Genomic DNA, 12,128 nt, shown 5'->3' on the forward strand with positions numbered 1-12,128 from the left:
TATTTCAGACTACTTAGACGTAATTTAGGTCGAGCTTTTGTTTATAGCCGGTACGTAGCCGGCAAACCGATCCGTATACCGGTTTCTTAGTAAACTAAACTAAACTAAACTAAACTAGAATTTTAGCTTAGCAAACTAAACTAAACTAGCCCGAACTACTACGCGGTCTAAGATTATATAAGTTCCTAAGTAAACCTAAGCGTATTAGTCCGGAGGTTTTTAGATAGTAGTATAAGGATATCGATATAAAGAAGAAGCGTATAGAGGACTAAAAGAAAGCTATAGAAACCTCCGTTATAATAGTAGAAGTAGAAGCCTAATCTACCTAGGATACTTTATTATAGGGCATCGCTACTACGACGAGATCCATAATACTAACGTCGCTACCGCCTACTAATATTTAGCTATAAGCGTAACCTAGTATCCTACGGAATAGTCTTACTTAGTCCGGTTATATATAGGCCGATCGTCTTCTTAGTTATAATAGCTAGGCGATAGACGTACGTTCTATAGCTAGTAAAGGTTAAAGTTAAGGTACTCTTAGTAGTCTTAGAGATAGATAATTAGAATCTACTATAGGATCTTCTAGTAACGCTAGAGGTAACGCTAGAGGTAACGTTAATATAGTTATATAGGATACTACTAGCTATCGCGATAGGCGTATTCCTTTTAGTACTCTAGGAGGTTAACGTAATATACCTTATATTAATCCCTAGATTAAGGCTAACTATAAGCAATCTAAGTAGTTACTACGTACTATATCTCGTACTATAGAAGAGACTAGAGGTAGGGTACTCCGCCGTAAGCGTAGGCTATTAGAGGCTAGTTAGCGTATACTAGGTAGCTCTCTAGATAGGCATTAATCGTTAATCGGATATAGGAGAGCAGAAGAGACTACTTAGAGATTAATAGCTCGCTAGAAGGAATAATATACTAGAATTATAGACGAGGGCTAGGCTAAGAATAGTTTCTACTTCTTTAACTAAACCGTTCTCGCTATAATCTCTAGTTTTAGTCGTATTTACGCTACCGATAGGTTTGCCTTCGTAGTTAAGTATATTACTATACACTTTAGCCCGATCTTCTTAAAGGCCTCTTCCTCGTAAATTATCTTAAGTATATTACTATTATCCTAGTTAAATAATAGTTATTACGTCTCTATAATAGCGAGGACTAGCTAGTATAGCTTCTAGTACTAGTATAGCTTTTAGTACTAGCTAGTATATAGCCTTAGATACTAAACTAGTAGGCCGCGGCTATTGCCTTTAAAGTATAGTATTACGGGTAAGTAACGCGTACGTAGATACTAGATATAAGACTTAATAGATTCGATAAAGAGCTAAGTCTATCTACGTAAATCCGAATAGTTTTGTACGGTACGCTAAGCGCTAAGTAGTAGGTTAGAATTGCGTAGGCTAAATGCCTAAGGGCAGTACCTTCTACCTAGGGCGTAGCCCTTTATATTATCCCTACCCTCCTCCTCCTCCTTCGTAGTAATAGAACGCCCCTCGTAATTTCTAGCGCTATTACTTTAGATATTAGATCGGCACTTATCTAAGCTTTCTAAAGTAACGCGCTCGTAGTTTCCTTCCGCGCGGCTAGGATTTCCGCTACTTTCTAATTGGGGTTACCTTATCCTAGGTTTTAGGGACTATTACTTTCTTCTAGGCCGCGCTCTTTTACCTAATAACTGCCTTCTAAACGCCGTAACTTCTTTTTTAAACGCTTTACTTATAGTCGCGCCTTCCTTCGCTTTTACGACCTTTACTTCTATATCGCTTTCTAGGAGTTTTAATATTTTCCCCTTTTTCTTCTTTTTCTTTTTTTTCTTTATATATCCCTACTACTACTACTACTACTACTACTACTACTACTACTACTACTACTACTACTACTACTACTACTACTATTATAATAAGTTCCTATCCTATTCTTCCGCGATTTTCTTCGTAAAATTAACTATTACCGTAAGTCGTAACGAAAGAGCTTATTTCTAATTCCGCTTAGTATCTCCCGTTAAATACAAGTTCTACCGTAGGTAGCTATTAGTTCTAGTCGGACTATATTTAGTTAATATAGTTTCGAAGGTAAGCTTATATATCCTAATTTACGCATTCTAGACCTCCGTCGGTTTATAGATAGTAAGCGGAGCTTAGCCTCTACTTTATACTAAGGAGTCGATATATTTCTTTCTAATATCCTCGTTTAACTTATACCTCTATCGCTAGTAATCGCTCGGAGTAGTCTATAATACCTAATATAGTATTAGAATAAAACTACGTATTCCTCCGCTTTTATAGAGAGAGTACCGATTAGGGCAATCTACCTACTAAGGCGGTCCTTAATTACCTAGAGGTAGTAGTTTCCGTCGGATTCGGATAGGCTAGTTATAAAGTCTATTAAGATCTCCTAGAAGAAACGGTCGGGAACCGGTAGTAGTTTTAGGAGGCCGTATTTATATTCTCTCTAAACTTTATTATATCAGTAATAGTTATAGTTTCGTAGGGATTGTCGTACCTATTTTAACTATAGCGGCTAGTAAAAGTCGCGACCTAGTATAGAAGCGGTAGAATCCCGGCCTAAGTAGCCGTAAAGCGGTAAGTCGTAGATCGACTAGATAATCTTCGTATATAATATATCCTACTAGAGTTCTTCGGCTCCTATATCCTTATATTCGGCCTCCGTCGTAGCTAGTACTCCTAGAACCTAGAGCTTGCTATAGTAGCGGAGGAACCCCTTAGGGTCTATCGTATAGTCTCCGATCTAAATCTTCGCTTTAATTTCCGGCTATAATATCCTAGATTCCTCCCGGAAGTATCGTCTAGTATACCGTATCTTTCTTAACTATACTTTTCTATAGTTCGTTTATTTCTAGTACCTAGAATAGTTTAGCGCCCTCTAGCGGGGTTACGTAGGCTCTATCTCGTTCGCGAGTAGAAATAATAGGCTCGCTTTAGATACGCGTAGGAAGTTTCGAATTGTAGCGCTAGAGATTTATATGTTTTCCGGCTAATTTAGAAAGAGATCCGGTTCTAGAAGTCTTCGGAACCTTAAAAGCTTATCGTCTTAGCCTAACGTATCCTATTCTCTTCTCGATAAGATATCTAGAAGGATTACCTCGACTCCTAGCCGGTAGACTAGAATAAAATAGTATTTAGCTAGTTTTTCCTACTATCGGATCTATCTCTCGGATAGTTAGCGCTTTACTATAAAGTACTCTAGGTTCTTATAGTACGTCTAATTCGTAAAGGGACTATACGACTTTAGCTTAGAATCCTAAAACTTAATACTAGATATAACTACGAGTATTTCTTTATCGTAGATATCGTAGTTAATCTCGGCCTTATTTAGTTTCTTTAAAAAGAAGTCTACCGGTCGTCGGATCCCGGCCTTTTCTTAGATAAAAGCGCCTCTAATCGCGAACCCGCTATAATCCGTTTCGAGGAAGGTTAGAAGGAACGGGTCCTACTAGATAAGTACCGGAATACGTTAGAATTTGTCCTTTAGCGTCTCGAATGCCTTATTCTACTCCTTTCCCTAAAAGAATAGGAAACCCTTTCCGGTAAGCGCGGTTAATAGTACGGAGATCTTAGAGTAGTTCGGTACGAATATACGGTAGTAGTTCGTAAATCCTAAGAATCGACGAACTTCCTTCTAGGTTTTAGGTACTACCTACTTCTATACGGCTTCTACCTTTTCGGAGTCGGCTAATACGCCTTCTCCGTCGGCGTAGACGATAAACCCTAGATACTTAATCTTTTTCTAGGCGAACTCGCTCTTTTTAAATCTAGGTAAAGGCCTCTATCCTAAAGCTTCTTAAGAGCGGTCCTTACCTTATAGAAATAGTCTTCCCTCGTACCGCTCGAGTAGGTTACTATATCGTCTATATAGCCTAACGCGAAATCGTCTATAATACTCCTATAGAAGAATATTAATATACCGTTAAAATATTACCGGGGCTTCGGATAAACTAAAAGGGTATACTAGCTATTCGAGTAAACTAAGTCTAGTACGGAAGGCCGTTTTATACTCGTATCCTTTTACTATCCTTATCTTATAAAAGGCCGAGACTACGTTAATCTTAGTTAACTATCGGGCTTCCGTTAGGTTCCTTATAGTATCCGGGATTAGTAGAAGTAGATATCTATCGTATTTCGTAAGAGCGTTAAGCGCCCTATAGTCGTAGTAGAACCGGAGTCCTCCTTAGGTTTCTTAACGAATAGTACGGGCGCCGCCGCTTCGGAGTTCGTAGGGTTTATAAATCCCTTCTATAAGAGCTCGTCGAGTAACTTTCGTAAAACTAGGAGCTCTTATTTCGATATACTATAAAGCGGTCCCTAAGGAGGCTATAGCTAGGACCCGTCTAGTTTTTTACGGAGCTCTATTATATAAGCGATACTAGGACGGTAGGGCGCTAACTTATCGGCTTCTCTTTAATAAAATAGCGTAGCTATATCGCGAACCTTAGGGGATAGTTTCCTCTTTAGCTCCTTAATTATCGGGTATCCTTTTATCTTTAGGGCCTTTAGAACTACTACCGCTAGCTCTAGTACTAGAGAGAGCGTTACGAGTAAGGCTCCGTATATAACGACGATAAGCGCTTCTACTACTAGTAGTAATAATCGTACGAAGCGTCGATAGCGCCTAGAAAGTAAGTCTTATCTATAGCCGGTAGCGTAGCCGGTAGCGTAGTAGGCATTCTTACTTTTTTTTACTAATCCTTCTTTAGCTATAGCCCTTCGAGAGATTCGGAGGTATTAGAGTAATAGTAAACCCCTAATCCGTAAAGCTCCTTTATAATAACTTATTCGCGAAATTGCCTAGTATATTATACTAGACTATCGCTTGTAAGTATCCGTAATAGAGGCCCTTTTAGAGGCTTTAGAAGCCTACCTAGTTTGTATCTTCGAATATATATTTCTCTTCTACCTCTTTTCGAACTATACTAATATTATTTTAGCGGTTAACCTTATTAGCTATCTACGCGAAGCGTATTACGATTACAGATAAGGATTTCAAAGCCCTTAATTAGATTCTTAAAGGCTAGAATATCTATATTTAAGATAGTAGTAGGTAGGATAGATATTCTAGTAGGAAGGATATTCTTAGTATTATCTATAAGCGTTTCTATATACGAAATATACCGCTATTATACCGCGCTATATACCGCGCTCTAAATACTCTCTAAGTATATATATATATATAATATAGTATGCTTTATTAGCCGTATAGAATAGAAGTCTTTAAGAATCCCGTTAGTACTAAGGAGTAAAAATGCCGGGTACGCTATCGGCTACGCTACCGGCTACGCTGCTAGGTCTTATAAAGAACTAAAAGAAGATAGATATTTAAGCTAATTTGTATTAGTTTGGATTTTTATAAAAAGAAAATAGGGAAGAAGGAGGAAGTTTAAAGAACCTAATACTAATATTTATAGGAATTATCTCTATTTTCTAGACTATATTATATACCTACCTTCGTAACTCTACCTAATACTCCCTCTAAATATTATTTTCCTCTACCTACTAGAAATTTAACTAGGTACCTAGACCTATAGCTACCTCTATATCTTTTACTATCTTCTATAGATTAAAGGACTCCGCTATAGTAGCCTCTACCTCCTTATATAATACGAAGTTACTACCTACCCTACCCTTTTTATCTACTAAATAACTAAGAGTTCTAAGGAACGAACTAGTATTCGGCCTTAGTATAGCGAGTAACTAGTAGAACGTAGTATAGAGCTACTTAATTGCTCTTTTATAGACTATACTAATACCGAGGGAGGAGCTATCCTAGTACTTAATATTAGAGGATAGTTTAGAAGGAAAGTATTAGAACTTCTTAAGGAGGGCTTCGAGGGAAATCGATAAGTTCTACCTAGATCTAGATAAGGATATTCTACTAAGTAGTTAGGGGATTAATTAGCGAGCGAAAGGATAAAATTTATACCTAATAAGTACAGTTTCTAAACCGAACTATAATAGCTTATATATATATACTTTTAATTAATTAGTGCCCTTAGCTAGTTGTCTATAGATTTAGGGTAATATAAGTACCTTTCTATAACTAAGAAATGCCGGCTACGCTACCGGCTATACTCTCGTTTTTTTAAAGGGCTTACTTCGAGTTACGTATATATTCTTATACTTCTTAGAAACCGATAAATTCTATAGTTCGAACCTACTACTCCTATAGTTGCTTAGCAAACTAACCTAAACCAAACTAGATCTTCGGCTTAGCAAACTAAACTAGACTAACCCAAACTACTATAGGGTCTAATAAATAGGGATTATATTAAGACTAAGCATACGTAATAGACTAGTAACTAGGGCTAGCTTCCGAACCTACTAATAACTAATTATAAGCACTCTACCTAATTCTTCGTATACGAGCCTAAGAATAAGCTATACTAAGCTAGTAGGCTAAATATAGCTATTTGCCCTTTAAGGCTATAGCTTAATATCCTTACGATAATATCTAATATAAAGTAGCTAAGGTCTACTACGATATGTTTAGCTAGGTCCTCTAGGTCTATAATAGAATATAATATACCGTGTTATCGCGATCTAAGCCCTAAGAGCAAATCCTAAATAAATTACGATATAGGTCTTAGCGTCTACCCTTAAGGATAAGGCGATAGTAATAGCGTCGAGAACTAGGGACCTATATACTTCGAGGGCCGAGATATCGGTATATAGAAGGACCTCGAAGTATTGTAGGTTAAACGTTAGCGTAATATTATCCTTAAAGTCTAGGATTTATTATAGGTTTATCGGAGGACTAACCTTTTTATATAGTAAATATAGCCTAAAATTCTTATATTAGCGAGTACTTTATAAAAAGAGATATCTTTATCGTATTATTATATAGGATAGCTTTTTTAAGTTTGTCTATTAGTATCTAATATATAGTTATACTTATATAAATTCGAATTGTCGTTTATATACCGAACGACGATATAGGAGCCGTATAGTTTCCTTTTCTACGCTTCGCTATAGGCTTAGTATAGACCGCTAACGATATAGATTTTAGTATACTTAGCGGAAGATTATATAGGAACGATCGAGAATAGAAATAATTATATATAGAAGGTAGAAGATAGAAGGTAGAAGGTATATATAAGTCTATAAAGCGGGGCGCCTAAATAGAGGTAGCTAGTACCTTAATCCTAATCTAATAATAAGCGTTCGGGCAGTATTAGTAAGTATATAATTTTATTCGACTAGAATATAATATATTTACTTTCGACTTTAACTAAGGCTATAGTATAAATATAGTACGTACTAAATTAGGAGTTTAGTAGCAGTATAGGACTCCGCTATTATTATTCCCCTAACTATATAGCTAAGTCTTAGAAAATAGCTTAGAAATTGGTTATAAGTATTCCTTAACTTTGACTTCATCCCCTCGTCCTATAGTTCCTATAGAGCGATATGTGATTGCATAAGCAGCTTAAGTATAACAACTCACGGATTGGCTTATAAAGAGTCTCGCCTAGGATATGACATGCATAGAATGTTATGCTCCCCGAGTAGGAACTTTGGGCACTGAATCAGGCCTGCAACCTTAGTCCTAGGCCTAGACACTCATCCTCACGCTCACAAGAACCTTCTTTGCTTCTTCTGGCTTCTTGCTCGAAGTCTCAGTCCTGAGCTTCTGGCCTACGGGCTTCACTGCCTGGCCTTGCGAATGGACATCTTCCCTAGAGCGAGTGAGGCATAACTGCCTTCTGTTTCCGCTGTCGTGCTGTACCTCGTACTCAAGCCTTTCATTCCAACAGCCTCCACTTCAAGCATGTTATTCCCACCTTGTCGAGCGCTATGACGTGCGGGTTGGATTGAATCGAATTGGCGGAGTGCAAGAAGGCCTTAGCTCATGGCACAAAGAATCGGTCTTTCAGAGTATGACACAAAGGTATTGTTTGGAAGCAGTGAGAAGCGAACAGCATCGTCAATTCTCGTCTCGACGTGAAGTGCAGTCAGCAATCTTTGTTATGGTCGGGTAGGTCAGGGAACGAATCTCCGCCATGATATGACTGAATGCAAGCGGAAATGCGCCGACGATGGTCAGCAGCCGAATCAAACACCATCTGAGATCCGCAACCGCTGTCAAATCAAACCACCTTGATTGCGCATACTACGTAGTCTTACATTACAAGTAAACCGAAATTGTCTTTTGATTTCCATCACTCCTCATTCCACGCCTCGTGCACGAAGTTCCTTCGTTCCCATCGTCGCTCCCTGTCCTTCACCCAGTGCAAAGCATATGCCTCAGACGCCTCCAGCAGCCCCAGATGCGTGTTCTTCACCAGCTTGGGGTTGGCAATGCACCACACCTTCCCCCACATCAAGTCCAGGCCCAATTGAAGTGATTGAGTCTCAATCCTGTACGGATCGTTCGCTCGCATGTCTACCTTGCCCTCCAATTGTTGATCAAGCTCGTCACCCCAAATGTGATCGATGCCCAAGCAATGCTCTCCGTTCAGTGCAGGTTTGTACTTGCGGAAGTCAGAAGGTGCTCTGATGGGAAAGCCACCCCGTTCACGACCAGCCTCGGGCTTGCCGTGAAGCCGTGCGCTGCGCAAAATTGGATCGTGAGGTTCGAGAACATCCAGAGCGGTCGCTGTGCCATCGTAGGGCTGCCACCAGTAGGACCAAGCAGACGTGTTCGCAAAGCAGGTCCCGCATGCTTCGACCATCTTTCCGCTGATCTGGTGTTGATCGAGTGCCCACTGACGAGCAGCATAGAGTCCCGCCCGGTTGCCGATGTAGTGGAGCTTCTTCTTGTAGGCTTCCTTGATGACACTGGTGTCGACATCGGAACCAAGCTGATCTGACAGATAGCGGGTGAAAAATGCCATGGCATCAGCGATGTGCCAACACGTCAGCACGTTGAGTTCGACAAAGTGCGTCCATGAAGTGAGCAAGCGGAGGTAGTCGAGGTCGGGTCGCCATTCGTTCACGCAGTCCGTGTCAGTGTGGCAAGGAGACCAGGGCCCGCGGCCAAGTGCGATGCTTTGGTTGATATGTGCGACCCCATCGCCGATCGTGGTGCGCAACTCGGAGATGCCTGAAGACACAGCATCACGAAGGCGGACCATCCTGTCGAGATCTGCAGTGTCGCTCGCCCAGGCCATTGCAGCAAGAAGGGCTTCGCGTTCGTTCGGAGTGGCGCCGGAATGCGAGAGCCAAGAGTACAGGTTGAGTTGGTGCAGGTGAAGCTGAAAGACAGACTGGTCTTCATCGTTGGGCGTGGAGCTGTTGAATGATTCGGTGTACCGATTGAGAAGCTTGATCACTCCAAGTCCGACAAACTGGCTTGCTTCGGCTTTCACTTGATCTGCCAGCGCATTCGTTCTCCAGATAGGCGGTACTACCGAATTAGTACGCCCAAAACTGTTCAACGGCCAGCCAAGCGGCAGATCGCGCAGCCAATCTGGAGCGTAATCCGTGGCTCTGGAACTGAGCCAGAGGATCTGCGGATGAGCGGGTGCGGGCAAAGACAGCAGATCGAATGAGGTGCAAATCTGTGCGCAAGATGCGCTGGGGTTGTGGTGCCCATCCAGAGTGGCCCCATTTTGCTGTGCATGTATGGTCGGCGGGTTTTCGAGTGGGCCACTGGGGAATGGCCACAGACAGAGCAGGCCGAGCGCCACGAGAGCCAAGACCAGGAGCACAGCACGCTTGAAACTGTAGACAGGGCGAAAAGCGAAGTAGTAAAATGACTCGAGTGACTCGTACCAGGTTGGAGAGGGGGCCGGCCGCGCACGACGACAATAGTCGCGCATCGCGTCAGACTGAAGAAGCTGCTCCAAACGCTCATCTGGAGACAAAGGAGGTCTGGCATACATCCGCCTCATGGAGGCAGATCTCTTTGTAGCGAGAGGAGGCATATTGCGTATTGCGTGTTGCGGTTGATGTGATGTGATGTGGTGTGGTGTGGTGTTGGGAGAGGCATGATTTGGACAAGTGGAAGTCTTGATGCGCTGCTGCATTCCAACGCGACGGCACGCCAACACCGACGGATACGCCCATGGAGTTAGCCATCGTATGGATCTCGACAACGTACCTGATGTGTCTTGACGAGCACATTCTAGACTACGAAGCGCAACGAAGTCGTTGCCTCAGCTGAGGTGTGGTAGTGTTAAAGTTGTGCGGCGCCACAGCGCAACGGGAGTGTCAGAACCTACGCGGGAGCAGCCCGCACGGCCAAGGATGTCGGAGTCAAGCCCGAGTCCGAATCCGGCACCACCTCCGCATCACCGCCGCACCACCAGCACCACCAGCGCCAGCGCCAGCACAGCGCAACACAGCACAGCACAGCACAGCGCCTGCACACACCTGGGTCAGCGCCAGCCCAGCGCCAGCTCCAGCATAGACAGCACAGCACAGCGCCAGCACAGCATCACGGTCAGCGCCAGCATAGAGCATAGCGCCAGCACCAGCACCAGCACCAGCACCAGCGCCAGCGCCAGCGCCAGCGCCAGCGCGCTCCTCGACCAGCGCCACCTCACGCAAAGATTACCGCTACAGCTTCCCACCGATCAGACGAAACAGCCCAGCACTGGCTGGTCCGCTGGCGCTGGCGCTGGCGCTCCTCCCATATCCTCGAGCACAGCCAAATCTTCGCCGCGAGCGGGAAGGAAACGCGAGAAAGAGATGCAGCAGCAGAGAAATAGCAGAAGAGGTGCGCAGCGGAGGCTCCATCACCTCCATCCAAGATGCGCGTGTCCCTAGCGCTTTGGTCGAGAATGGCATACGTGAGCCGGGACAGGCTGGTGAGGGAGAAGCAGGTAAGCTGGACAATTTCGACGCCGTCATGCGAGGACATTCGTGGCTGCGCCTGTGCATGTACCTGTCCCGGTTCTTTGATAGCAAATGTACAGTGTATGTTCATGCGTATGATGCGTCTTTCCGCGTGACCGAGATGCCAACCTGTCGCCTGCTCAGAAATTCTCATGGCCGCCGTGGGCACCCGCCTCTCACATGTCTCTGAATGGTCAGGCCCAAGTCGGGGCAGTGTATGAAGTCGTTCATGGTCGCTATGAGCATCAGCACAAGCACGCATGATAGCAGTGTCGAAAAGTCATCCTACGGTGAAGCTGATGTATTCGCGGCTTTGGTAGAGACACCCGCGCTCACGCCGTGAAGTGAGGTGAGCGGAGTCTGCCTCCAATTCAGCTGCGGATATCCTTGACAGTATTACATACACCTCCCGCCTCTCACATCTCCCAGAATGCTCAGCTCCTCGAATGCTCAGAGCATTTCATGTTTTCCCTTTGGCTCCGTTGCCCGCACCATCTCCGCAGCCCGCATGTCCGTTGCCCGCATCCACCTCCGCTGCTCAGTCCACCTACACCATTCTCCTGCCTGCGCTTCCCTTCTCCTGACCTTCGAGCAAGCGGCGCCCGCTCGAAAGCCGTCTTCCGCACCTCCTCGACATCAGGAGACCCGGATTGGGTCGTTCTGAAAGGCGCGCAGAGGTCGAACGAGGTCTCTGGAAGAGTGGCATGAAGAGGCTGCCAGGGAGGCGTTGATGTCCGCGAAGGTGTGGAGGAGATGCAAAGCACACTGGAGACGTTGTCTGAAGAACTGGCTGCTCGGATTCTGCGGCTTCAAGGCGTTGAGGCTGGGGAACAGGTTGGCGCTGGACAAGAGGACAAAGCCCAATACCACGACGAGGGAGGGAGGATTCGGACATTGGGCAGGATCTCAGCTCTTCATGTATGTTGACATGGTCAATTTCACACTACTTTCTGCTTTCACTCAGGCGCTCCGCTTGTAAGCTCGTATGTGATTTCCTTGACTCTGATGAATGGCCACGTTTCGGTTCTCGGGGATCTACGGAGGTGCCAGCAGGCCGCCGGTGTGTGAGCATGTTCATGAATCCGCCTGGGCCTCGGGGAAGACCAGAAGACAGCACTGGGAGAACCAAAGGTCATGTTGTGCGCTTGGGTGTCTCCTCAATTTTGATTGATCTGGAGTTGTGAAGGAGTTCGGAGCTCATCGTGGTTAAGACAAGGCCATTGTCGTGATCTCCACTTATGATCATGGCAAAGCCGCGATGATGATGTCCAACCATGGTCAAGGCCAGGTGTAAGTAGATCAACCAAGACAAGGGTGTAG

General features: G+C 44.0%; 2 protein-coding genes across 2 annotated transcripts; one reads left to right on the forward strand and one right to left on the reverse strand.

Moving 5' to 3' along the window:
• Positions 1-3,489: 3,489 nt before the first annotated feature.
• Positions 3,490-9,895, reverse strand: MYCFIDRAFT_180142 (uncharacterized protein; the record flags this gene model as incomplete). The annotated part of the gene is made up of 10 exons (XM_007934083.1): positions 3,490-3,501; positions 7,474-7,497; positions 7,543-7,550; positions 7,590-7,685; positions 7,727-7,761; positions 7,791-7,870; positions 7,914-7,989; positions 8,019-8,038; positions 8,065-8,125; positions 8,193-9,895. The coding sequence occupies 10 exons, from the start codon at positions 9,893-9,895 to the stop codon at positions 3,490-3,492; spliced, it is 2,115 nt and encodes a 704-aa protein (XP_007932274.1).
• A 34-nt stretch (positions 9,896-9,929) lies between these two features.
• Positions 9,930-12,128, forward strand: MYCFIDRAFT_180143 (uncharacterized protein; the record flags this gene model as incomplete). The annotated part of the gene is made up of 13 exons (XM_007934084.1): positions 9,930-9,939; positions 9,973-10,076; positions 10,100-10,135; positions 10,169-10,412; positions 10,436-10,920; positions 10,953-10,969; positions 11,007-11,147; positions 11,168-11,507; positions 11,529-11,730; positions 11,773-11,851; positions 11,878-11,988; positions 12,025-12,033; positions 12,062-12,128. 13 exons carry the CDS (start codon positions 9,930-9,932, stop codon positions 12,126-12,128), a joined length of 1,845 nt encoding a protein of 614 aa, XP_007932275.1.

This window comes from Pseudocercospora fijiensis (genome assembly GCF_000340215.1).
Source record: "Pseudocercospora fijiensis CIRAD86 unplaced genomic scaffold MYCFIscaffold_14, whole genome shotgun sequence".
Lineage (NCBI taxonomy): Eukaryota > Fungi > Ascomycota > Dothideomycetes > Mycosphaerellales > Mycosphaerellaceae > Pseudocercospora > Pseudocercospora fijiensis.